Raw genomic sequence first — 24,503 nt, 5'->3', positions numbered from 1 at the left:
TCTATCTAAAATAAATATATTTATTAATTAAGTTAAAAGATTCTTTTATATCCAGACAAAACAATAAAAACTGAAGATCTACTTCAGTGAGATATTTATACTGCTGGTACAAAGATCTAACACTTTTTTAGTAGCAGAGTTTGTACACTGGAGAAATATTCATGCCTGTTCTTGACAGTTCTCCATGAAATGGGCACCTCAAGGGGACTCAATAGCTTGATTTATATCACAACTAAAATCAATTAATCCAGGCTACCCATCAAAATATAAATGAATACAGTTCAATTTGACCAACTTTTGGCCAACCCATGTTATCAGTTCTGACCTGAAACATTGATCCGCAAAGCGACTGAAGTCCTGGTGTAGTGAGAGCGAGAATAAAAATGATAATGAAAATAAATTCTATCTCCTGGTTTCTGTACCAAAGATTCTGGGAAAATCCCATGAATTCTTTGCAGCTTATGTCACTTTATGCTGAAGAGCCACTCCTGACTTAATATTTAGTTTCATTGTCTATATATACTTATTTGTGCCTAGAATGACTTTTTTTTACATGTACTTTGTTGGAAATTAATGGAAATTAATTAACTCTCCTTGGAAGGCAAGAGCCAAAGTTATTTCACCTTGTGAGCACATAATGAAGTGGGCAGAAAAACATCTTCCGAAATACTTTTTTTCCTCTCAAGATATTTTTGTGTAACTATGCTGAACATGAGGTTATGCAGCTATTAGCCTATGAAAAACAGGCAATTTTTAAAATTCCCATAGCATGGAGCTATCATCTGAGACGAGTATGTCTCCAGAATATTTGCAGCGCACTTTGCAACAGGATCCCACTGTTCTTCACTGAAACAAAATTCACCAAACTTGCTTTAAGGCAAGGCAGTGACTCCTATTAGGACACCATCATTGCTCAGGGAAAAAGTAGCAGTTTTAATAGCATTAATAACACTGCTAGAGACCTGCTGGCATTTCTGTGGGAGAGTCGAGCATTTGAAAAAAGTGATGAGCTGTGTTAAGTTCACCATTCTTACATAAATTCTTGTCATCTCTCTGCAGATTGCACAATACAGATAGTGCTGAAGCACAGTTGTAATTATACAATGATACAATAACAAATGGGAATTTTTCTCTGATTCCCTTTCCTAGTATTTCCCAGTATTCTATTTATTCTTTTGATTTACCTGAGCATAGAAATGATTTTTTCATAAAATTACTTAAACTGATTCCTTCAAGGTGATAACTGAGATCTCTTCATTATTTGTGTACGTATGTGTATGTACATACATGATAAATGTTACATCACAGGTGCTGTTGACCACCTGCTGCCCTTGTAGGCCTTACAAACTCTGCTCTCCTCTAGCAGCACAGTGGGTGCAATTGCTCACTCCACTGTTGATCTATGACATTATTTCCAAATCTTTTTGATCTCCTTGTTCCTAGGTTTCCTGCTTCAGACAGTCGTTGCCACTCCCCAGATAACCCAAGCTGGCCCTGAGACATTACTGCTTGCTTTCTTAACCAACTGCACTCACTTCCCAGCTAATGATTTCCATGGATATGTACTGTAGCATGTTTGGTTTCATGCATTCTGAAGAGTGCTGTAACAGAACTATAAGGGATGCCACGTGCTTGGGTTGGAGATCCTGCATCCTGGCAGAGGGTAAATCGTCAGATCTTAGTTTCACTCTCTCGGTCTGTAAATCAGCACTATTCCCAATAGCAAAACATGACCTTTATCTTGCAAGGATGAGGTTGGCACTAGGACAATACTCTTTTACAGCACAATTTTGCTTAAGGTATACTGGTCTGGCCTTTTTTTTTGACCTCAACATCCAGGAAAAACAATACACCCATATTTGTACCAAGACACAAGCTAGTCCAGTAATGATTCACTACCAACCCAATGCCTCTTCAAATCAGTATTTGTTAAATACGGATCTTAGAAATTCAGCTCACTTGTGAGCAACACTTGCACTTCTGAGTTTTGTGCCAGAAGAATCCTTCAGAGTGCAGTGAGTAAGAAGGGACGGATAAAGTCAGAGCCAGTATGAAGCTTGTCCAGTGTGAATTTTATCACCTCAGTGAGAGAAGAATGATTTAGCCTTATAAAACTCCACAACTCTTCTGTAAAGACAGAAAGTAATTGAGCAATACCTGAACCTCCCCAAGGAAAGGTCAAAGTGAAAAAGAATGCTGAGTTAACAAGATGATTCAGCAGGCTGGAATCATACTTCTTTTAACTTGACATTTAGATTGAATTACAGTCCTGAACTTCCTCAGCGAGCAATGGAGCTCAAAGCAAATCCATTTAGTTTTATAGTGAGAAAATCCAAAATGCACCAGGTTGATATAACTAAGCACCTACTGAGCCTTGACCATGTTGGAGAACGGAAGCACGAGCAGGGCAGAAAAGGTTTTTCAGTATTGGAGAGAGATACAAAACATGCAAAAAGAAAAGGCTCCCAGGGGTCCCATGCAATTAATAAAAGGCCAAGGCTAGATTGCCAACCACAGTTATAAATTGCCTTCATAAAATGTTTAAAGATTGATGCAGAAAGACCAGGTTGAAAAGATGTGAAAGTCAGTTCTTTTAACCTGACATTTAGACTGAACTACTATCTTGAACTTGCTCAGCAACTGAGAGAAAGAAAAGTATCAGATAAGGCCTTTAAAGGCTTTCAGTAAGTGCCTGCAAGCCTCACAAATGGAGAACAGAGCAGAGTTCATCTGAACTAGTTGGATGAACTTTTCCCAAGATGGCTGTTTTTAAAGGCCCATCTCCTACCTAAGGTAGAGCAGAGAGGATTGCTGTTGGTATCCTATTAGGGATATATATGATCAGAAACTTGTGGCAGTGCTTGTTTTATGTTCTGTGTGAGGCAATGGCTTGTGTGTAGTGTTTTACAGGCTTATAACCAGGCTTTAAATATCTTCAATGGGATTGCTACCAGGAATAAAAAATGCATATACTTCAGAATTTGCAGGGAAGGGAAAGCTCAGTTCATCATAGGAATATTTGTATTCTTTTTTTTTTTTAATTTAGATGCAGAATATTTATCATTTTCTTCCTTTTCTATTTCTGTGCAGGTTGGTTTCATTCATGCTTTATATTTCATCTTTAATAGGCCAGAAAGAAGAAGCAAGACTTCGCCTAAATGGGAATCTTTCTTTCCACATGTTGGGGTCAAGTGCAGCAGAAGTGTTACATTACTAGATAAAAGGGATGTTACAACCTCCTAAAACACTGCAGTATTGTGCTTCTCCTGTCTCCTATGTGATGAGAAACAAAACAGCCCAATATTACCAAGATCTCCCTAGGTGTTTACCCTACATGCCTTTTTATTATCTGAGAAGCAGTTTAGTTGACAGATCTCCCATTTGAATTTAGTTTACCACTCTTAAGTACAAAAGAATGTCTGAAATAGACCCTAAAGGCAGTCCTATCACATACACAGCTGTGATTAATCTAACTGCTTAGCAGATGTCAGTTGTACTACTCAAAGTCGAACAATTACCCATTCATTGTGAGCTAGGATGACTCCACCTAAATCCAGAGACAGTTGTTCATTGTTTAAGATGCATGCAATGTAAACTTTTATGAAGGATAACCATGGAAGAAAAGATGCTGAACTAAGCGAAAAGTGAAGCCTCAAACCCCTAAATCTTAAAAATTAAGACTAAATATTCTTTTTCACTTTTTTATCATATTATTATAAGAAATTGGTTAAGTAATAACAGAAAGTGGTTAAACTATAAAACAGAACAGCCAGGGAGCCAGCGGGTTAAGTGTCATTATCTTGAAAATAACTTGAGAAATATAGCAATATACTTTATGCACATTTCTTTGAAGGCAACATTGGCTACCTTTTTCTTTCTTAGCCTTTTCCTGTGCAAGGGATTTTGATTTACTACTTAAGGATTCCTGAGATTTTTAATCTGAAGATCTCTATAATCAAGTAGTTGAAGAGTTCACTTGACAACTGTACTATTAATGAACTGAAATTCAAATGAATCATGTGCCTGACGAGAAATGATGTAAAACTCTGTGGTGTGATGGATTAGTACCATTTCTCCTGGGAAGGTCTGGACAAGTGCTTCTTCACTGAAGGAGGCTCCCTGTAAAACTGAAGTGTCAGGTGCAAGCTGTAAAATGCCTTAACAAACTCTCTTTTCTTCCGAAAGAACCAGATGTTGTGAAGAGCCATATGTTAGCACTTAATTAAAAAAAAGCCCTGAAAGTCTCTACTCTAAATACTTCACAAAGACTGCTTTCACTCTGCTGGAAGCTTCTCCCCCACTGAGGTGCAGCATGATCTCCCCTAGATCTGTTCAGCCCAGCTGCCCAGCCCAGCCTGCTGTCAAGGCAGCGGCCTCACTCCCTTCCTCCCATTCCAGACTGGCCTCTCTACCTCATCCCTGTACCATGCATGCATGCAAAAAAGGTTAACTTTCAGCCCAAAGATTGCCTTCATTCATTGCCTTGTAAACCCCAGACAATCTCTTCCTCCCTGCCCCACACAGCTCATCCAGTCGGTAACCCAGGAAAAAGTTTTAATCTTGCTGCTTAAGCATCAGTGTCAGGCCACACAAAATCATGTTTGTGCTTAATCCAACTGAGTGATGCTCTGTATTGAGACTTATAGGAATCTATCAAGGTTAATAATTAAAGGCTCTTAGACTATTGCCAATCTATTTTCATTGAATCAGATAAATAAAATGCTGCCTGATACATGTTTGTATGTTTAAATGTTTATGGGCTCTATTTTTGCCATCATTTTTCACTTGTGACAGGGCCTTCACTTAACCATATGGCCCACTGAAATGAGTAGAGCCTGCCACCCAGTAAAATACTAGTAAACTGAGGTATGACCCCAGTTTTAATCTAGTGGAACACTGAAGGCAATTTCCACTGACCCACCATGAGACACAGCCAAGTATTATGGCCTTTTGCCACCTCTTTCAGCTTAGCTGCAAGAAGTTATGCCTTTTTGAAATGCTGTCTCAACAAAGAAGTCTTCCAGATAACCCAGCAACAATTTAATAAAGGGGAAGAGTTCCATAAAATCACCTGGCTGTTTATTTTAAAAGCAAAAGAAAAAACAAGTATTGACAAAAAAAAAAAGGTAATAATACTGATTTAAATTGGCTGTATGAATGTGAAAGGGAGTATAATTAGAACACGACAAAATTAGCATAACTTTTCAAATTTCTTCGCTATACTCATGAGATTCAGTAAGCTTAATACTTATCTTTGCACCTTTGTTCTTGCTAAACCTCAAGAGCAATGAGCAACTATGTGAACGTGAGAGCTGCACATTTATTACCATATCAAATCATGCATACCAAACAAGGTGGTGAAAGTGGAGAAGGAGGAAGAAGTTTAGGAAGAACCACAGAAACTCCCTTGACATGTTATAAGCAGGCTGTTCTGTAACAACAGAATAGAGGTGCTTCATTTGCAGAGGTGAACTACAGATCAGCTAAGCTCAAAGTTAATCCTAGCATGACATTTTTGCACTGGGAAACTGATTCACAAAGATGCAAACATTCTATAGGAAAATGCAAATTGGAGACACTCCTGGAGGAACTCAAGTTTCCCTGGACTTCTTTCTTGTTCCTTGACAATATGACAGAGATCTAAAATGTCTGCCCTTTTAGTGCCTAGTTACCTTATAGAGCAATGTTGTTCAAGATGGGGGTTCTCATACATTTTAGCTCATCAGCTCCAAGGATTATCAGGCTCTTTTGTTCCACATTGTTTAGGCTAACCAACTTCTGTGCATAGGCTCCAGGACCTCGAGTGGTTACAGGGTCAAGAGGACACTACTTTATTTTATAACAGCTAAATGTTCCAGTGGAGGATTATGTCAAAATAAAATACTACTTATTTCCTGATCTGCGGGAAATAATGTGGTTTAGATTTCATTTCAAGACAAGAAATCTCTCCATCAAAAGTCTCTAACTGGGAAAAGACCAGAAAGTCTATTTCCCAGCCAGCTCTATTTAAAACAGTATTCACAATTGTCTAAAGTCAAGGAAGAAAGCCAGAAACGTAGAGATTCCTGTATACACGTGGAACTCCTTTCATACAAAAAGCTGCCTTTAGGGAAGAAACAAAAATTCAAGTTGTCTTAACTCACATGCTAAAATTAATATCAAACCTCAGTGGAGAAGGAAGTCATGGATTATGCACATAATTTTAGCAGCATGCATAACTATGTCTATATCACTAAATAAATTCATTGCACAAAGTGGATCAAGCTCTAATTATCCATCCTGATCAAGTGTTAGCATGCTTGGCTCCCTAGCACAGATTTGCCTCAACAGTCTCTAAGACAATGCCTTCAGTCCCTATCTGTAAGACAGAATGGATCAGTGACAACTCCCAGTAGGTAGTATAGATAAGACTGCACCAAGTTTAGCTCCCTCCTTTCTATGTAGTGCTCTACCTTGTGACATAGACTTATACTAACCAACACCTCTGCTATAGAATCAGAACATAGCAGGACCCTCAACTCCATGCTGTAGGAGCTCACTACACTGCCATGCTGCAGTCAAGCTCTGGTGATTTTTTTCAGATGCTTTTATTTGGGCAAATAAATAAAATATGAACTACCATTTTTGAGGGCCACTGCATAAAATCCAGTGGATGGCAAGGGCAAATGGTGCGGTATGGACATAGGTACCATTTGCTTCAAGACCAAGAAAAGTTCCTGACCATGTAAAAACATGTCAAAATTGAGCATGCATTGTTATATGTATGAGTGCTCCTCTGTGCAGAGTCCACACAAACAAAGATAAAATAGTTCAGCCTCTATAGTGTGAATGATTTGAGGGAGTGCTTTGTCTGCCTTGCATAAATGCTACATATGAAAAGACATACTGGGAGGTCATCATTATCTCATATCACTTCCAAATTGTTGTACTTATTTAACCTGTTATATTCATACTATACCAAGGTTTGCCTCTGAAAATGAAATGTAGGTTTCCTGGAGGAAGCATAAACATACCATTTAAGTCTAACTCTTTAGCAGTGGACAGCATTCACCGTAAAGAAATATAGGCCACAGTAGGTGAAAAAATATTAGAATATGATTGATCTCTTAACTTTCTGCAGTTTAATAAATCTGTACTATTAAGATAGTAAAAGCCTGACAGCCCTATTGCATTCCTTTGGCAATAAACCTTGAATCCGTTTTATGCAGAAGTTGTGTGAACTGATGTGCAAACTGTTCAACTGAGCTAGCAAAAAAATTCTACTTATCTGGTAAGATTAGAAAATAATGCTTCTTTGAAATAATATTGGTTCTTTATTTACCTTGTTTAACATTTTTTTTTACAGGATTTTCATTCTGTAAGCATATAGTCGTCATTCACATTCATTTTTGTAATGTGGATTTGCCATATTATAGTGGCATTGTTCTTTAGTACGTGATTAAGTTCTTAGGTAAAATTCTTTCCATCTACTACTGCCACTGCAAGCTACCTCAGTCGCCTTACTTTGAGTCCTCTGAATTTTCAGCAGAGGAAGAGGGGCTAAAACACGGAACCCATGAACGGCAATAGCTATTATAAAAGTCCTCTGCCATATTCTGGACAAATATTCTACAGTGCTACATGTAAGATAGTCTATTTTGTTCTATGTCTTTTACCAGGCACTCTGCCTAACATTAAAATTTGGTTGCTTAAACAGCGTCCAGTTACAGGAGAGAAAACAAGAGTGACTCCATTCTTAGTGCTGAAACAAACAAACAAAAAACACAGTCTTTACTCTGGAGGACATCTTTTTAATTATCAATTTTATAACTGGTGATCAAACAAAAAAATATTATGCTTTCACCTATCATCAAAAAACTTTCCCTGAACTGAGACATCATGAGTCTCGGGTATTGAAGTACACCATTTGCTCTAAACTGAAAGAACTGTGAGATTGCAGCCTATACTTTATGGAGATAATACGTCCAGAGATTAAAGCATCAGATCTTAAATTTCCATTATCTTGTTATTAAAGATCGTGACAGGCTTTTTTCTTCCCTAATTCATCTACAGAATGAAAAGTGGCAAATCCAATGAAACCCTATTTTCTGACCAGCCATTAACTTGATTTACAACTAATTTCTACAGTGCCTGATTTATGCCAACATTGTGTTACTGCTTCTCCGCAAAACACAAACAATTAACTAGTGATTTACACTTAGGTCAGCACAAGGGAAAGAAGGTCATAATCTTTACTCATTCCTTTTTCTCTTCCATCATGCTTAGACCTCAAAACTGAAGACTAATCTGGTCACATACGCTTCAACAGTCAGTCTACACTTTTTATTTAGACATATAGAAAACATCCCTGAACTAGCACATCCGTCACCCACAAGCTGAACATGTGTCTGTACAAGATTTGACAGCAACTGAAGTCTATGAACACCTTAGAAGGCATTTTTTTGGATAGCATTGGACCACCGTACTCTTTCTCTTTTAAAAGCTGAGACCATAAACTTAACTGCCTTGCAGCTATTCATGGAAGAAAAAATGTTAGCAATCTCCTTTATTTCTCAGAGCTTTGTATTTTTATCAGCTGTTACAGAAAAAACTGGATTTTGTACCCTTGGGACAGAGTCCTTCAGTACAAACTGCTATTAATTTGGTGCACAAAATCTCTTACACTTGAAAGCAATGAACCTCAAAAATTGACACTGTCTCTATAATAGCATACATGAAAATTTTTTCACCTCCTGGGCAAACCCCAGTAGTTACGAAAGAGCACAAGAATAAGATAGTTCTTTAAAAATTAAGCATGCCAATAAATCTGCCTCTGAGATAATCAAAGCAACTTTTTATTCCAGCAGCTAACAGGAACAAATAATCAGTGCTTCAGTATCCTTCAACAGATATGTCTGGAATTTGAAATTCTGACATCTGAAAATTGCTGTTTAGCAAAGTGAAAACAAATATTTTTAAAGTCCTCATGAAATGAAACCCAAAATATAGTGGCAAAACGCTACAGATGTTTTTCATAAGTTTTTACACTTACATTTTACATTACAACTTGGAATTAGAAAACAAAACCATACTGGTATAATCTTTTAACTATTGCACCATTGTTTTGAAAATAATTGAAAATAAGAAATCAAATACGTTAAAAATAATGAAATTACGAATACACTGGATCTTCTTTTCAAGAGGAAAGTATATCCTTATTTTGTTTTAATACAACCTTTTACTTCTTTCAGTGGGACTCATCTTACATGTCTTTCATTATCAAAATTTGTCTGTGTTGGGAATAACCTCTTTGCACGTGATTGTTTTTCTCTACTGACTACAGAAGAAATGTGACTAGATAGATGCTGAAAATGCCTTGAATTCTCACAGTTGACTTCTCAATAGCACACACTTTCCTTCTGGCCAGACTGAATTGTAGTATCATCTTTATAAAGTATTGGAAAAGTTGTATATGCACAATGTTTTCAAACTGTCAAAGAAAATCTGTTCACTGAAATATAGGAGGAGATCTCTATGAGTAAAAAACTGGGTAATGGTAAAAGAGAAGTAAGAAGTAATGGGACTTATGGCCTATGAAAGAAGGGAGTGGTGAGGGAAACAACCAGAAAAAAATCAGAAAGAAAAATAGTTGATATACTGAAAAGTTTATGTTTATCTAAGACCATTTACAGGTTGTGGCCTAATTCCAAAAAAACCCAACGTATTCATAATCCCCTCTCAAGGAGGAATGACAAGAACAATGATTTTCTGTCTTTTTTTTCTCTTTTATAATTATTCCATGACTTTTTTATTAATAATTTTCAAAGCAGTTGTTTCTAGTATTGCCTCATCTACCTGTTTCTGAGAAATTTCACCATGGCAGAACTCAAGAAGACTTGAAAACAACCGTACCTTCAAAAAACAGAACACTAACATAGACTACATGGAGTAAGTGGATTTCAGTGCTCCTCTTCCTTGAAGAAAACAATTTTAAAAAGAATATCAGCTGCTATGTTTTTCTACTTGACTAATTAGCTAGATGCAAAGAGGATATATTATTACATAGGAATGTCAATTGATTTTATGCTTAGAAGCCTGCTCTTAGTACTAAAAGCCCCAAACCAATCAATAAAAAGGCATGTTCTGGGTGTTGGTATCACAGAACCAAAAATGGTGTTACCAGCTGTGCGTTTTAGCTGTGCAGTGGGCAAAGGTCAAACAACTGCTCAGTAAGATTATGTATGCCAGTTAAAGACTATACAGCACTTCTACAGACATTGATTTTGACCATTTTATTGCTGATGTTGACTATAAGATACACAACTAAATTACTTTATAACATTTGATAACCTGGCAGATGTCTCTCATTACATTTTGCTAAGATTTATCCCATCTCTCTCAGCCTAACATGAGATTTATATTTCAATTAAGTTCCCATAACCTCCTGATGATGCAAAAGAATACATCTATCCATTAACATGCTAGCTGAATATTTTTTTTGCGAGTAAATTATATGTATTTGTGATACTTTTACAGCAAACCTTAAGATGGAAATGCGAAGAATTTATTCCTCTACAGTACTAGAAGACAAAAGAGAAAGTACACATGAAGACCCAGAAGGAAGAAATAACAATTCTGAACAAAGAGTAATAAATAAGCTGATAAGATTATCTAATGAGAATAATTGTCTGTCTGAGCAGAGATGTAGTTATGGTCAAACACACTTGCAACTATGTCAAACCACAAATGTACCCAATCACATTTGAAAAAGATGAGCTACGGGAACTAAGGGACTAGATCTAAATCATTTTCACCTGAATTACATTTCTCAGATCTTTTTTGTTTCATTAAATAACTGGAAAGATTTTAAGCCTTGCTTCTAAAAGGCCTATGACTACCGGTCTGTATTTATTTGGGGCTTTTAGAAGAAAGAGGTAATGGTACATAATTGCTTTATCAGTTTTTTCAATGCAAGTCATAACTTCAGTGTCATCAACAATAAAGTTTCAGAAAATTGAGTTTCTCTATAAATAGACATATGAAGCATATGAAGGAATGATGGAACAATTATTGCTTTTCCATCCTACTCTTTGTATAATGTGAAGATAATTTATTTTCAGTTTAAATCATTGAGCATTCTGTCCTAATGTGTTGTCTTCCTACAAATAATATTTTCAAATGAGCTACAGAAATGGAAGGGAAATTTAAATTAGATGCTTGGAAGAAATTCTTTACTCAGAGTGTGGTAAGATGCTGGAACATATTGCCCAGAGAAGCTGTGATGCCCCATCCCTGGAGGCGCTCAAGGCCAGGTTGGATGGGGCCCTCAGCAGCCTGAGCTGGTGGGGGACAGCCCTGCTCCTAGCGTGGAGATTGGAACAAGGTAGATCTTAAGGTCTTTTCCAACCCAAGCCACTCTATGATTCTAGGATAAGAGTGATTCTTCTGCTTTATAATCTTTTCCTGAATACTTTAATGAACAATGATACAAAAATTGCTCTTACAGATAGTTTCAGCTGTTCCAAATAGTAGACATAAAACAAGATTAAGGAATCCAAAGTCATAAAAGTCTACACCTCCTCTTCCCTTTTTCTCAGAATTTCACTGTGGACACAGGAGATTTCAGAATCACCGTAGTTGTTTTTATTAAATGATTTTTAAAAATATTCTGGAGTTGAAACCTCACTACACAGAAACTGAAATGAGTTTCCTCAGATTTATAATTGAGTCACAATTTCACTCTGGGAGCATTACTCCTTGAATAAGAGACCTGAGCATTTTTCCTCCACTAAATTTGGTAACTTGAAGTCCAGAAAAAGAGTGAGAGAGAGAAGATCAGGTGGTAGGACTCTGAAAGGTCAGAAGATGGGAAAAAATAAGATTATCTGATTCTCCTATGAAACCTGGAAGTCAGAAATCATGTTGAACTTTTCAAAAGAAACAAGTTGTTTCAAAAGAAAAAAGTCGCTGTAAAGGAAATAGGTCATTCCACTACCTGAATCTACATTTTGGTTTCTGAAGAAATAAGTATTAGTAGATGCACCATGAGACAGAGGACAAGGTATACTGATAAGGCAAGTTCCTTCCTCCTCTGAATTAGTCTTAATTTTTTTTTAATTTTCTTTTGTGTTTCCAAAAAGGGAAAATTTTCGCAGCGTAAAATTTTGAAGTAGAAAGGAGGTAATGACATGTAAGAATGTAATAAATGTTTCTCATCTCTACTTTTTCCTTGCTATACTTAAGGGAAAAGAAAACAAAACCATGTAGCAGGGCTATCACCTCAGGTCACAAAACCATCTGCTCCAGAACTCTACCTTCATTGAGCTTACAGCTTCTCTGTTTAAAGATGAGCGGGGGAAGATCTAATGTGCTTCAAAATCAAAACAGAATAAATAATCTAGATTTTAGAAAAACAACCAAAATCAAACACAGTGGGTGTTCCTTGTTTCATTTAGGTCTAAACTTGGACAGTGTGACCACTGGCCCTTTGCCCACTTTAACACATGGGCTGCTGCCTTGAGCAAGAACTGCATGCTCAGACAAGTATTACACTAAGTATTTAAGTCTTTGCGCTCTGCTTAGAATCTTTTTTGTTGTTCTCAATGCCCTAGCTACATTCCATAAAGACCTTCTGATCTTTGTTCAGGCACAATTTTTGAGGAAAGGTACTGGCAATGAGGTGAGCCAAGAGCCAATTCACAAAATCAATATGAAAACTTCTTGAAGCAATGTTCTGGGATTCTTCCTGTCCTTGGGCAGGATTTTTATGCATGCAGGAGTTAATGCTGGCTGAAGAGAACTATTCTGAAAGTTTTTCTAATTTTCATTAGGCTGGTTCATGTGAGTTCTTTAGGTGCCTCAGTGGAGGATTTTAATCATATTGCGCTTTCTGTGCTACAGTGATCGCAACGCTAATCTCTGTAATTCCACATTTGGGATCTCACTTTTCAAAGTGTAAACAACTGACTCTGATTGTATAAAGAACATTTTTCCAGAGGGAACACAATGTCAGAGTCATAGAGAAGCATCATAAGCAAAGAGCTGAAAAAAATCTAATTACAATAGGAGAAATAAGTAACTCTTGGTTTCTTTTCCTTGTTCTGTAAAATGAGTACAAATAAAATATGTATGAATAATATGTTGTGAGGGAGAAATCTTTGCCCCTTTCTACTTACAGACATCAGACACACCATCTTTATAGGAAAACTTGAAGGAGAAACTGAATCTTGGCATTTGTAGCAATGGAAGAACAGGTCGCAGAAAAGCAGGAAAAAAGATTAGCATGAATAATAATGTGGACTCAGAGGGAAGAATAAAACTCTAATAAAATATTTATGCTTCTGTCCATCTTAAAATCTGATGCACTGCCAAGATCACTAGCAGCTTCTGAAACCATGTTTTTCTTTGGCTCTCTTTTGTCAGAGTTACTTTGCTTGCCACCTCTGAAATACTCTCATTATTCAGAGCTAACAGCTTCCAGTGACTTGTTTACCCAGCCCCACCTCTCAACACTTCCAAGTGTGTTGCACAAGGATGGTGGCATTCAGACTCAGCAGTCCAGATGAAGCTAGTCTGGAAAAAAAAGCATATCTTTAGAGAAAATAACTTCAGCATTTCCTAGTGGTCTTTGAGCTTGATAAACAACAAGAACTCTGAGACAATAGAGCAATCGTCTTGTAGTACCATTTAATGGCCTATGCTGTTACCATTATTCATACAGGGATTATACTGACTTGTAATTCCTTGAAAAGAAGATCCTCTATAAAATCTGTATTACTGAAATCCTTGAAATCTTTTACCATTGCACAGATTGCCAATGAATTCATAGGATTTATGAATGCCTCAAGTGTCAGAATGCTACAGCATGAGACTAAATTTAGAGAAGAAAAAGAGAAAAGCAGACCTATAATTATAGTCCTGCAAAGAGAAAATTCAGGCTTCATGCCAATTCTTGCATTAACTATCCTAAATCTATTAAGATATTTATTCCACCTCAATTAATTTGCACTGTGGTATTCATAATGGCATAACTCCTGTACTCTTGATCTCAGGGTGCAATACCATTAACTCTGCAGTGCTTTTACACAAAAATGTCTACATATCCTGCAGAAATATGTAATGCATATTTTAGAAAATTTACCAAGCAGCTGAAGCTGGGATAATGCAGTTATTATGTTTGCAATGCTCTCACATTTCATCTAATACATTACAGAGAGGGTCACAGAAGGACTTTTTTTAAGCTACGAGGCCAGAATATAGTCTTGCTGCTAGATAACAAATTTTTACCTGCTCCAGAAATTAACAGCATCACAATGGATGTAGTAACCCCTCTTAACTATTTTTTTTTTACATTGTCACATCAACACTATTTGGTTTTATGTGAGAAGTAATATATTTTATTTAGTTATTACTCATCTCTTCCTCCAGTTTGAAATACAACATGCTTCAGCATTTCGTAATCTACCCTGTTTATTACAGTATACATAAAGGACCTACGACTGAAGGAAAGCCTGTATTTCAGTGACTGTGTCATGATATGCTCTTTGAAATTCTACACAGGAAATGTATTAAATGCAAAATTTCATGATCATGATATTGGAAGTATATACTTCATGGGAAGACGAAGATTGATGATTAATGGGATTCTTCTAGCTGAAATATAACTTCTCAAGGAAATCTTTTACAAAATCCAGGAAAGAGTTAAATGCTTTTTGTAAAAAATCAGCTACTCAAGACTTTCTAAATGCTTAGGCAGCTTCTATGAACCTAGATCACAGGAAAAGGGAAAGGATTTGATTCTCACTGGAGTTCCCTTGCATTTAATGATCATTAGTTCTGTGAGACCTTCCTTCCAATCAATTGTGCAAAATTGGCTTTGATTCTTTTTCACTTCCATCCTTCACAAAATTTCTCAGGGGTCTCAAACCTCAGCCTTCCAGAGATCACTCTAGAAAGCACATGGAGCAATGAGGGGAAAGGATTGTTGAAAATTCGATTCTTTTTCCCATATTTTTCATTGGACAGTCATTTGATCAATCAACCTTTTCTTCTACCCCTTCTGCTTAGTCTTCATGTCTAACTATAAAATGCCTATAAACTAAAAGTCTTTTGAATACTTTGTTTTCTCAGCATGTTTGCCACAACTTCTTACGAGCCATCACAGATCAGTGAGATTACCAATACTTTTAAAATATAGTAGCATTTTTAAAAAATAAGATGAATAAAATAACACAAGCCTGCTTTTAGAACTAGAAAATAAACAACATGTTAAAGACATTTTATTTATAGAAGCATTTGTATGTTGTGGTGATAATTGTTGTCAAAAGGGGCAATGAGTGCTGAAGGACAGAAGAGACAAATGTTTATAGAAGTTGTATCTTCTGCATATTATTAGCAGTACATCTTTTAAGATCCTGCTCCTTTTTTAAGGTGATGGTAAAGGATAAAGCTACCCAGGGACCAGATATGGTCTTCAACTTTGCTTTAATGGTTTACAATCAAGGGAATTTTTTTCCATGTTACCATTTCACAGTATGAAGATGAGTACTAAAATGTGATTCATCAAAGGGGTTTTACTGTCTGGCTCAGCACTCAACCAGGAAGATTTCCCATTTGGGCCTTAAGTGTTCTGAAAGTTTTGACAAATTATGGAAAAGGCATGACCTTAATTTCTTATGACTAATCAAAAGTGAATTACATCCAATTTAATTCTGTATGAGAGACTCTGTTCAGGGATTTACTGCTCTTTTTTTTTTCCCATTTAAAACCTTTAGTTAATTTATCTGAACATTTTAGAAAACTACCTTTTAGAGAACACCTTATACACTCATTCCTTTCTCATTATTCATCATCAAACCATTTCATTACCATCCCAAGAGTATTAAAACTTCACAACACCACATCCCTTGGCAAGGTCTTTTTGAACATTCATTTTGGAATATCTGCAGTGTTCCTTAAAGCAGTTAGAGGAGTGTCGTACTAGTAACAGTAACAGTGGTAATAGCAGTGGTAGTAGAAGAAGTATTTAAGGGAATTTTTAAATGCAACCTAGAACAACAAGGAGAAAGTTGGCCCCTGGGATAACTCTGCAAAGTGCAGTAGAATTTAATTAGTGAAGAATTTGGATTCCAGAGATCAAGAAGCAGACATTATTAAAATGTCATGATGCAAAAATAGGAAGAAATGTTTACACAGATGTCTTACAGACAGATGTATGCTGACTTTACAAGTGCAACCTTCACCATGATATATTGATTTTGGTAGGATGCGATATTTCTAAACTACAAAGAGAATCTTCATGGATGCTGTCTGGTGGTTCTGTTTGGAGCTTCAGTACTAAGGAGGATCTTCTCCTTAGAGGAGAGGCGAGAAGACCTTCTCGCCCTGTCCTTTTCTATTCAGTTTTGCTTTGCTGTTTTGCTGTCTATCATCTACTACTTCCAAACCAATAGAGGAAAAATTAAACACATTTCTCAAATCAGTTTGCACTATTGACAGCGTAGAGCAGCTTACCTGTTTGACAGCATAAAGGAGCCGACCATAGCAGTACACCATGACCATTACAGGGATGACCAAGCAGAATATGAAGAGACAGATGATATAGGATGTGGACTCAGCTGACTCAGAGGACCAGCGCACCGAACAGCTGGTGCCTGCACCTTCTATCCCATAACTGCTCCATCCAAGAAGAGGTGGCATGGTCCAGAGCAAGGAATAAACCCAGGAACCGCCAACTGCCAGCAATGCCTTCTGATAGTCATCGCTGCGCTTGTTACACAGGGTGAGGGTGCTGTAGCGTTCATAGGACAGGACAGCCAGGGAGATCAGGGACACAATGCCTGCAATGAATTAATTTAAACATTTACTTCCATTATTTTACGTGGTAGCCATTTAAAGCCCAAAGAAACAAGACACTTTTCTGATTATTGCATTATTTGAAGCAGCAGTGAAAACTATTCCTATGTTTAAATCCTCCCTGGACCTGGTTGCTCTGTCCATAATAAAAGAGTTTATTTAACTTGTATTTAGCTTAAACTGTAAGATTTTCATACTTACAAGCTGCTCCTTTTACAGACAAGTTTACAAAGAGTTACATGTTCAGGTATTTATTAACCAGTGGAAATCCATTTTCTGTGTAAACTGAAAAATTGTTCAAAGATTCCCTTGCTAAGATATATTCAGTTTGTAACATCTAAGACTATTTTCAAACATTGCATTTTTTATAGATACAAAAATCTTTATATTCAAGATTGGGAGCCCAGAAAAAAAAAGCAGCTTTTGAACTTCAGCTCCATCATCTATACATACCTTCAGTTCTGACTGCATATATAGGGCAAAATCAGACATTCAAGGGAAGAGAAGAGGAAAATGCAAAAGAGCATGAGACAACTTTTGTTGAAGAAAATATCTTTTTTTATTATATGAACCTACTACATTATTTCCTTTATATTACTGGGAAATCAGACCTACAAAGTAGATACCTTTACAGTTGCGAAAGGACACAGCTTCACTGAATTCATTTGAATTATACAGTTCAAGAGTCTAGCTTTAAACTTATTTTTAGGCCAGACTACCTACTTCAGAGGCAATGGAGAGACATTCTGATCATTTCCTATCTAATCTGATTTTCTACATAATATATTACTGCACAGCTCTTGAAGGCCTTTGGCCATAACTTCTACATCAAACATATACCTAAAGATATAAATAAAAAAAAAATAAAAAACAAATAGCGGGCTCTGAAATACAGACTCAAGAACAAAGAATCTTCTGCAATATTTTGCTCCTAGTCTGCACTTATTTATCTTCACTTTCCTAGTATCGCCTCTTTCCATGCTTTTATCTGCTTGACTAAAGAGCATCTCACTATCAGAAACATTTATCTCTTGTAAGCACCCAGGGTACCTAAGGCAAAAAATCCAGATTTTATATTTGAAACTTCAACCTTGGCAAAGTTATATGGATCTAGTTTTGCATTTCAGATTAGACCATCACAGGCTAATAGAAAGCAGTCTTAGGAACAGAAATTCTCTCTCCTCCCAGCTGCATGCTCTACAGCTACATTATATTACTCTTGTGCTACTTCTGATGGTAAATGAGGCCACAACATCCCCATTTTGATGAGGTGGCAGATGAGATGTGCTTCTGTTGGTAATAACCTACAACCTTGAAGGTATAGTGTTGCCTAAAAGGTCTGAATGAGGCTTTCAAATTTCCCTCGTTCAGGACCCTGCTACCTGAATATAATAACTGGCCATGAATGCAGGGTTGGTAGCTTTGAGAACAGAATCAGTGCTCAGTCATTAAATTAGAACCACGGCAATGTCAGTCAAAACGAGATCAAATGCTAACAATCAGACTAAAACACAAAACATTTCATACCTTTTCCTTTAAGTAAGTGTAAATAGTTTTTCTTCTCTACACAGGTGAAGATTGGAGACTCTTAATTACACCTCTTGGCAGGAGCTATTTCATCTTTACTCACCTTTTATTATTGAGTTCCACCAACATAGCACACACTACATTTTTTTTCTGGAGGTCAAGAACTGTGATATATAGAATCCCAAGCCATAAAAGTTCAAAACAAAACAAAAAAATCAATACTTTTATTTTTTCTTTTTGTTGCAGTAAGGCCTGTGTTGTACCTGAATTTTTAATAGTGCTGAAATTAACACCACTCTGCACTGACCTCTGATGCTTTCCAAAGAACAAGGCAAAAAGAGAAAAGCGCCAAAGGGATAGTTCATAAGAGATACTAAAAGTTAAAAGAAAACGAGGTGTTTCATGCAGCTAAATACAAGAGAACAGGATAACTATTTATGAGAATTGAAAATAGTTTCAAGATTGAAACTGGTGCTTTTGAAGGCCAAAGACAACGGTAAAAGAAGATCATATTAAGAGCCAAACATAAAAATAGAATGGGTGGCTTTTTCAAAAAGCGAGATGCATTCAGTTGAATCGGCCCAAAGTAAGAAAAATCCCTACTTACCTGTATGGGAGAGAAACAGAAAAAACAGAGACATCCCTCTCCCAGTCTGCTTAGTAAAACCTTGTGCAGCGTACACACAACACAGAAGCCAAGACTGAATAAAACCAATGTAAGATTCATGTCAAGAAACAACACATTTTCCAGGACTGTAATTGACTATGAACCCAAATAACTGGCTAATTGATTGAATGACAGACAGACCTCTTCTGTTGGACTGAAACAACATAATTTCATAGGACAGACAATGCCAGGATTTGCGATCAAACTGCAGTTTGAGACAAAAGGGAAGTGAGGAAGAGGAACCAGCTGTGCTTTCCCTGAGCAGCAGAAGGCTTCTCTGCAACCTTTTCCCAGGTGAGGAAGGAGCGGGCAGGAGTCAGCTGGTGGTGCAAGAGCATCAAAGCACCATGTGCCTAAAACAAACCTAGTGCTCCAGCTGCCCTCCTGGAAGGGTTTCTGGGCTGATCCTTGCATGCATTTTTTCCTTCACTCTGAAAGACTGTGATGCTAAAAGAGTTTCAGCATTCTCTCCAGATGTCACTCAATGCTCTCTGGACTGTGAAAAGATCTTGTAATCCAGACTGGATAAAGTGGAATAAAGCTTTTTACTTTTCATTCTGCCTCCTATCTTTGTTTATCAGAGTTTTCTTAATGTCATATGCACTGAACTGTTGCGGCCTTCGTCAGAAATCCTGCTGCTATCTGATATTCTATTTTACATTATAACTATTGCATTCATAGGAATTAACGAGAATCCTAGCGTTAAAAACAAAAATAACAAAAAATTAAATATTTTAGAACTACAATTGAATGAAATCTCTGTAATCTCAATAATCATAAAACAAACTTAAAAAAAAGCAAGTTATAAAAAGATGAAAATAATTATAATTTAAAGCTAATTGCACTGCTTTATCCCCACATTCCGTTCTTAATTTGTAGTAACATTTATGACCAGCTAGGCTGCATTTATTAATTTCAGATGAGTAATGTTTTCTAAAATTACAACAAAATTAAGTTCAGGAATTGCACATAGAGTTTACCTCCAACAAATATTTAGAGCCCTGAGCTGGTACTAGGCCAGATAACTCCACAGGAGTCAACTACAGTGAGAAATGTAATTTGCTCCCTCAACATTCTATGCCTGTACAGGAACCAAGTGAGGTTCTTTCAAAACAGAACTAAAAGATGACACTAAAAAAAAAAAGCCAGAAATTGCATTACAGGACCAAATAATTTTAAAAAATTAGCCATAGAAATAAGTGACTTTTAGATGAGATGGGTATGAGGCATGAGGCTTTTCTACACAGCAATTAGTTGCAGTGACTTGTTGGCAAGAAATTAAATTAAAGTCATAAAGCAGGATGGGCATTCATTTATAGGAATATCATCTGAGACATTATCCATTATTTACTTTTATTTAAAGATACGTACATTTATTCCTGGAAGTACAGCAAGAGAATAGCACTAGGTGAAGGACACAGCAAATCATTACTCTCTGTTCCTGTGAGTCTGAGCTAAAAGCATTATATTTTCATACTAGTTTTTTGCTATTTTACACTGCTCACTATGATGTAGTAATTGGAAACAGCATGTAGGCTGCCAATGATCCGCAGGTTACTAAAAACTGAGAATCCCAGGGATTCAGCCCATACTGGGTAAGCACTTTGACTACTGCCTTATGTACATTTTTCCTCTTGAAGCTCCTGACGGCCATCATGGCTAGGGTTCTGGTGCAACACAGTTGCATGAGAGAACACATAGTCTGTACTGTATTCTGGTTATGAACAGCCATTGGCAATGTAAGGAAGACACAGGTAAGCTTAAGCAGACTGAGCTTGTAGGAATGCAACAGAACCTTCTTCCACAGGACATTAATGGATCAAAAAGAGATGGAAGCTCTTACAAAAGGCAAAGAAAATTTTACTGCACCAAACTCTATGCAGTTTGATTCCACCCTCTCACACTCATTCTCTTGTATTTCACTCACTCACACAAACCCCCAAGCACACAAGTTTGTGTTCAGGGGATCAGTCTCCTTTGTGCAGCAAGGAGAACAAGGGACTATTCTTTCATTAAACCTCCTACAGATTTACAAATTGGTTTTGAAACAAAGCTTTTGTACAACTTTGGAGTCCACAGTCTTTACAAAGTGGTCCATGCTTGGGTTCACTGCACCCTGCCTACATCCTGCTTACTATGTCTCGGTCAAGACTGCTGCTCCTTGTTTGTATTTCTTTGCTTGGAAAGTGTGTCTGCTGAGAATATACTTACCTGCACAAGTACCATCTCCTTCACAGTAAGATAACGGGGAGAGAATTGACAGGCATGCCATGCTATGCCATGCCACGCCCCTGTCAGTAGAGTGCAGGGTCCCCCACAACAAGCAGTCAAGGTGGGGTCTTTGCAGCATGCACTGACTTTAGGCTTGGAGACTCAGCCGTGAGACCAGTGCAAGGAGGGTACCAGCAGCCACCTGCACTTGCTCCTTACTGGGCTGTTGCTGAAACCCAAGGAGTGATGGATCCAGCCAAACACCCTCAGATGCACATCAGGCTACCTACCAGAGTCAGACAGAAGAGACCAGGAGGAATTCAAGGGGATATTAAGTGCCAGGGTTCCCGTGTGCCACAGTCCTTCTCTCTAGTCCCTCAGGTTTCACCTGATAGATCTGCTGTTCCAGTAGCTGGAGAATATGATAAAACACTCTGAGGCAAAATGAGATGGAGATAAGCAAGACCTAAAAGGAAGGAAAGGCTTTTGTGACTAAGCACACCCCAAGTTGGGAATACTGAGGAATCCCATGCTGGGGTATTAGTCTGCCAGTGATTCTGACTGACCTCCTTCATCACACTTCCCCAAGGACATAGAAGTAAACACAGAACAAACAATAAGTAGTCCCTTCCAGGTCTCTTACTACCTCAATTTTTAGGTTACAAGTTTAATTCCAAGTTGTGCTTCCATATGGTATTACGTGAATATATTACTGAGTTAAACAAAATGAGCTTGACCTGTGACTCCATGTTGTTTTCAAAGGAAACAACATTCCTGAATTTAAATGAGAGCATTTCTATTAGCTCTCTATAGAAATAAAACACATATGAAATGAAACATAAACAATTTAAGCAACTTAAAATAAAAGATATGACATTTCCGACATATTTACACTTCCCTATCTCCTTAGAAGCCTTTCTGTAAAAAATATCCTGAGGGACGTTTCACAAAAAATAATTTATATGTCTTCTCCTATATTTACGAGAGGTTTGGGAACAGTGAGAGGAAAAAAGCAACAAGCTCCCTTTCTAATGGCAGCTTAATCTTCAGATGAAATTATCAGCTCTAGGCCAGAGTACCTTACCTAATATCGGCTATGGAACTGGAGGCTTTACAAGAGCGCACACGGAGCAAGCTTTTCTGTCAGCTGTGTTTCCATCTTCTATGTACCAGTTACGTTAATAATCATAACAAGCAAAACGACTGGGCTCTTCTTACGTTAAAGATCAAAGCATTTCTTCCACTAAAATACAGTAATTTCCACTACAGCAGTTTCAGCCATCAGAGACTTTCTTATAGATGTAGAAGTAAGAATATTATAATGATAAAAGCAGAAAATTTCCAAACTGACTCTCTGGGCAGAAGCAAGGGGAGCATTTGTTGACCTGATAACTGGCCTCCCCACAGTAGATATGTTTCTGTAAAAAATCAGAAACTATTGGGGCATACTGTAATGGGGGAAGAAAGAACAAACTCATCAAACGTTGTGTGTTTTTTTTTGTAATGTATGTCACTGTGCTTTCCAGCTCCAAGTCTTATAACAGCCCCTTCACTCTCATAGTCAAGATAGGGAAAAACATACCCATCTCACATACGATCTCCAGGGAGGTTTTGCAGATTTTCTTTTCTTTTCTTGTGTGATGCCAGAGCTGTCACAAGTATTAATGGGAATGCTGATCAGTCTGCCAAACCTCCAATATGCATTGGAGAATGAAACAGTCTTAGTTCAACTAACAGCCTGCTATCAGCTTCCACAGCTGCTAGGGATAGTGGGAAAGTAGCACTGAAGAAGAAAATCTGAGAGAGCAACAAGTAAGAGATTGTGAATGTGGAATTGCACAAAATATTTTTTTTATCAAGGTTGGCCTTTTTTTGTTTGTTTGTTTGCTTTTATGTGTGTTTTTCTTTTGTTAGATGCACAAGTGAGTATTCAGAAGGGAGGCCATTATGTCTGGAGCATGGAAGATGTGTGTGGCTGCTGTTTCTAGTCTCTGGACGCCTGTCTTTTACTAACCATTTACTTCTCCCTCCAAAAGGGAAAAGAGAGATGTATTTTATGGGCCAAGCTCTATCTGCTGACAGATTTCGGCAGAAGATCCCAAACATTTCCAGAGTTAAAAAGAAACCCTGATGAACCAAGAAGACTTTCCAGAGTTAAGAAGAATACACTCAAGGCCTTGGCAGAGAGCTAAACAGTACTAGCATGACTAGTTTGAAATTTTCAGCCCACTATATGCACTTCAGTGAATCAAGAAATCACAATAAGTCATTTAATGATATCCAAAAATTGCAGTGATAAACTCAGTGCTGGTATAAATAACATGAGCTGCAGCTGAGTGTATAGATGCCGCAGTAACTCACGGAAGCAGCAGAGAAAGGAATGTGCTTCTAAAATATGATCAGCTGTACTTGGATTCCAATAATAAAAATAGAGAAAATGGTCAAAAAAATGCAAGTATTCTTGCATTTCACAGAATCATAGAATTGTACAGGCTGGAGGGAGCCTCTAGAGATTGCTAAGTGATGTTTATTCTAGTTGAATGCTCAGAGGTTTACTCATCAATTCCTTTTGACTTTTAAGTCATTAAAAGCACTTCTGCTGATTTGAAATGGAGAAAATATTTCCTGCAATAATTTGTTGCACATTAGCAGCTACAACCAGTTTTTAAATGCCAGCTTTCTAGGCTTTCATCACACAGGCTACTTCAAATATCAACGATTCACTCTGAATATAAGTAAACTAACCAAGAGTTATTTATTGAATGCCTGTATTTTTTTTTTCTTTTGCCTATATGACTTGCAGTCACAAGTCCATTAAGAGTAGGCAATCTTTCCCTTCCCTGAAGAATTATCTTTCAGTTTAGCTCTAATGGAGGTAACAGTTTAACTCTGATGGCGCTTGAATGAAACCACTAAGAAATCACTGCTGCATCCAAGCCTGCTGGGAGAAACCTGACAGCAAACATTATGGGTCCTGTTCAGTAAATCTTTCCTGCTCTTTTCTCAGCAAGCATTTCCCTGTTTCTTCCTCTGTATGACATGCCTTCCTTTTTGTCTTCAGTGATATCTTCAGTATTGTCAACGGTTTACGGGCGTTAGGCCCGATTCCGTGACAAAGGGGACGGGGGACCCAAGGGCCCACGTCCCGGGAAAAGGGGAAAGGGGAAAAGGGTAGGGAGATGGCCCTGAGAGCAAAGAACAGCGGCAACAATCTGAGGAGAAACAAACTAATTTACTAAATAAAATATCGGAATGCAAAACAACA

General features: G+C 37.4%; 1 protein-coding gene across 2 annotated transcripts in view; it reads right to left on the bottom strand.

Moving 5' to 3' along the window:
- LOC110407005 (pinopsin-like) overlaps positions 1-24,503 on the bottom strand; it is a 76,095-nt gene that overhangs the window by 35,652 nt on the left and 15,940 nt on the right. The window contains exons 1-2 of one of the 2 annotated variants that reach the window (XR_002443679.1): positions 19,169-19,267; positions 16,742-16,817 (exon numbers count right to left, since the gene is read on the bottom strand). Coding sequence is in view for 1 of the 2 variants with exons in the window: in XM_021414172.1 (XP_021269847.1) it covers positions 16,492-16,817 (326 nt within the window). In the remaining variant the exon portion in view is untranslated. Of the gene's footprint in view, positions 1-16,491; positions 16,818-19,168; positions 19,268-24,503 lie in introns of those variants that run through there. The other variant, XM_021414172.1, reaches the window with a different exon arrangement.

This window comes from Numida meleagris, chromosome 1, assembly GCF_002078875.1.
Source record: "Numida meleagris isolate 19003 breed g44 Domestic line chromosome 1, NumMel1.0, whole genome shotgun sequence".
Lineage (NCBI taxonomy): Eukaryota > Metazoa > Chordata > Aves > Galliformes > Numididae > Numida > Numida meleagris.
Note: the sequence above shows the minus strand (reverse complement) of the source record. Positions and strands in the feature narration are given on the sequence as shown.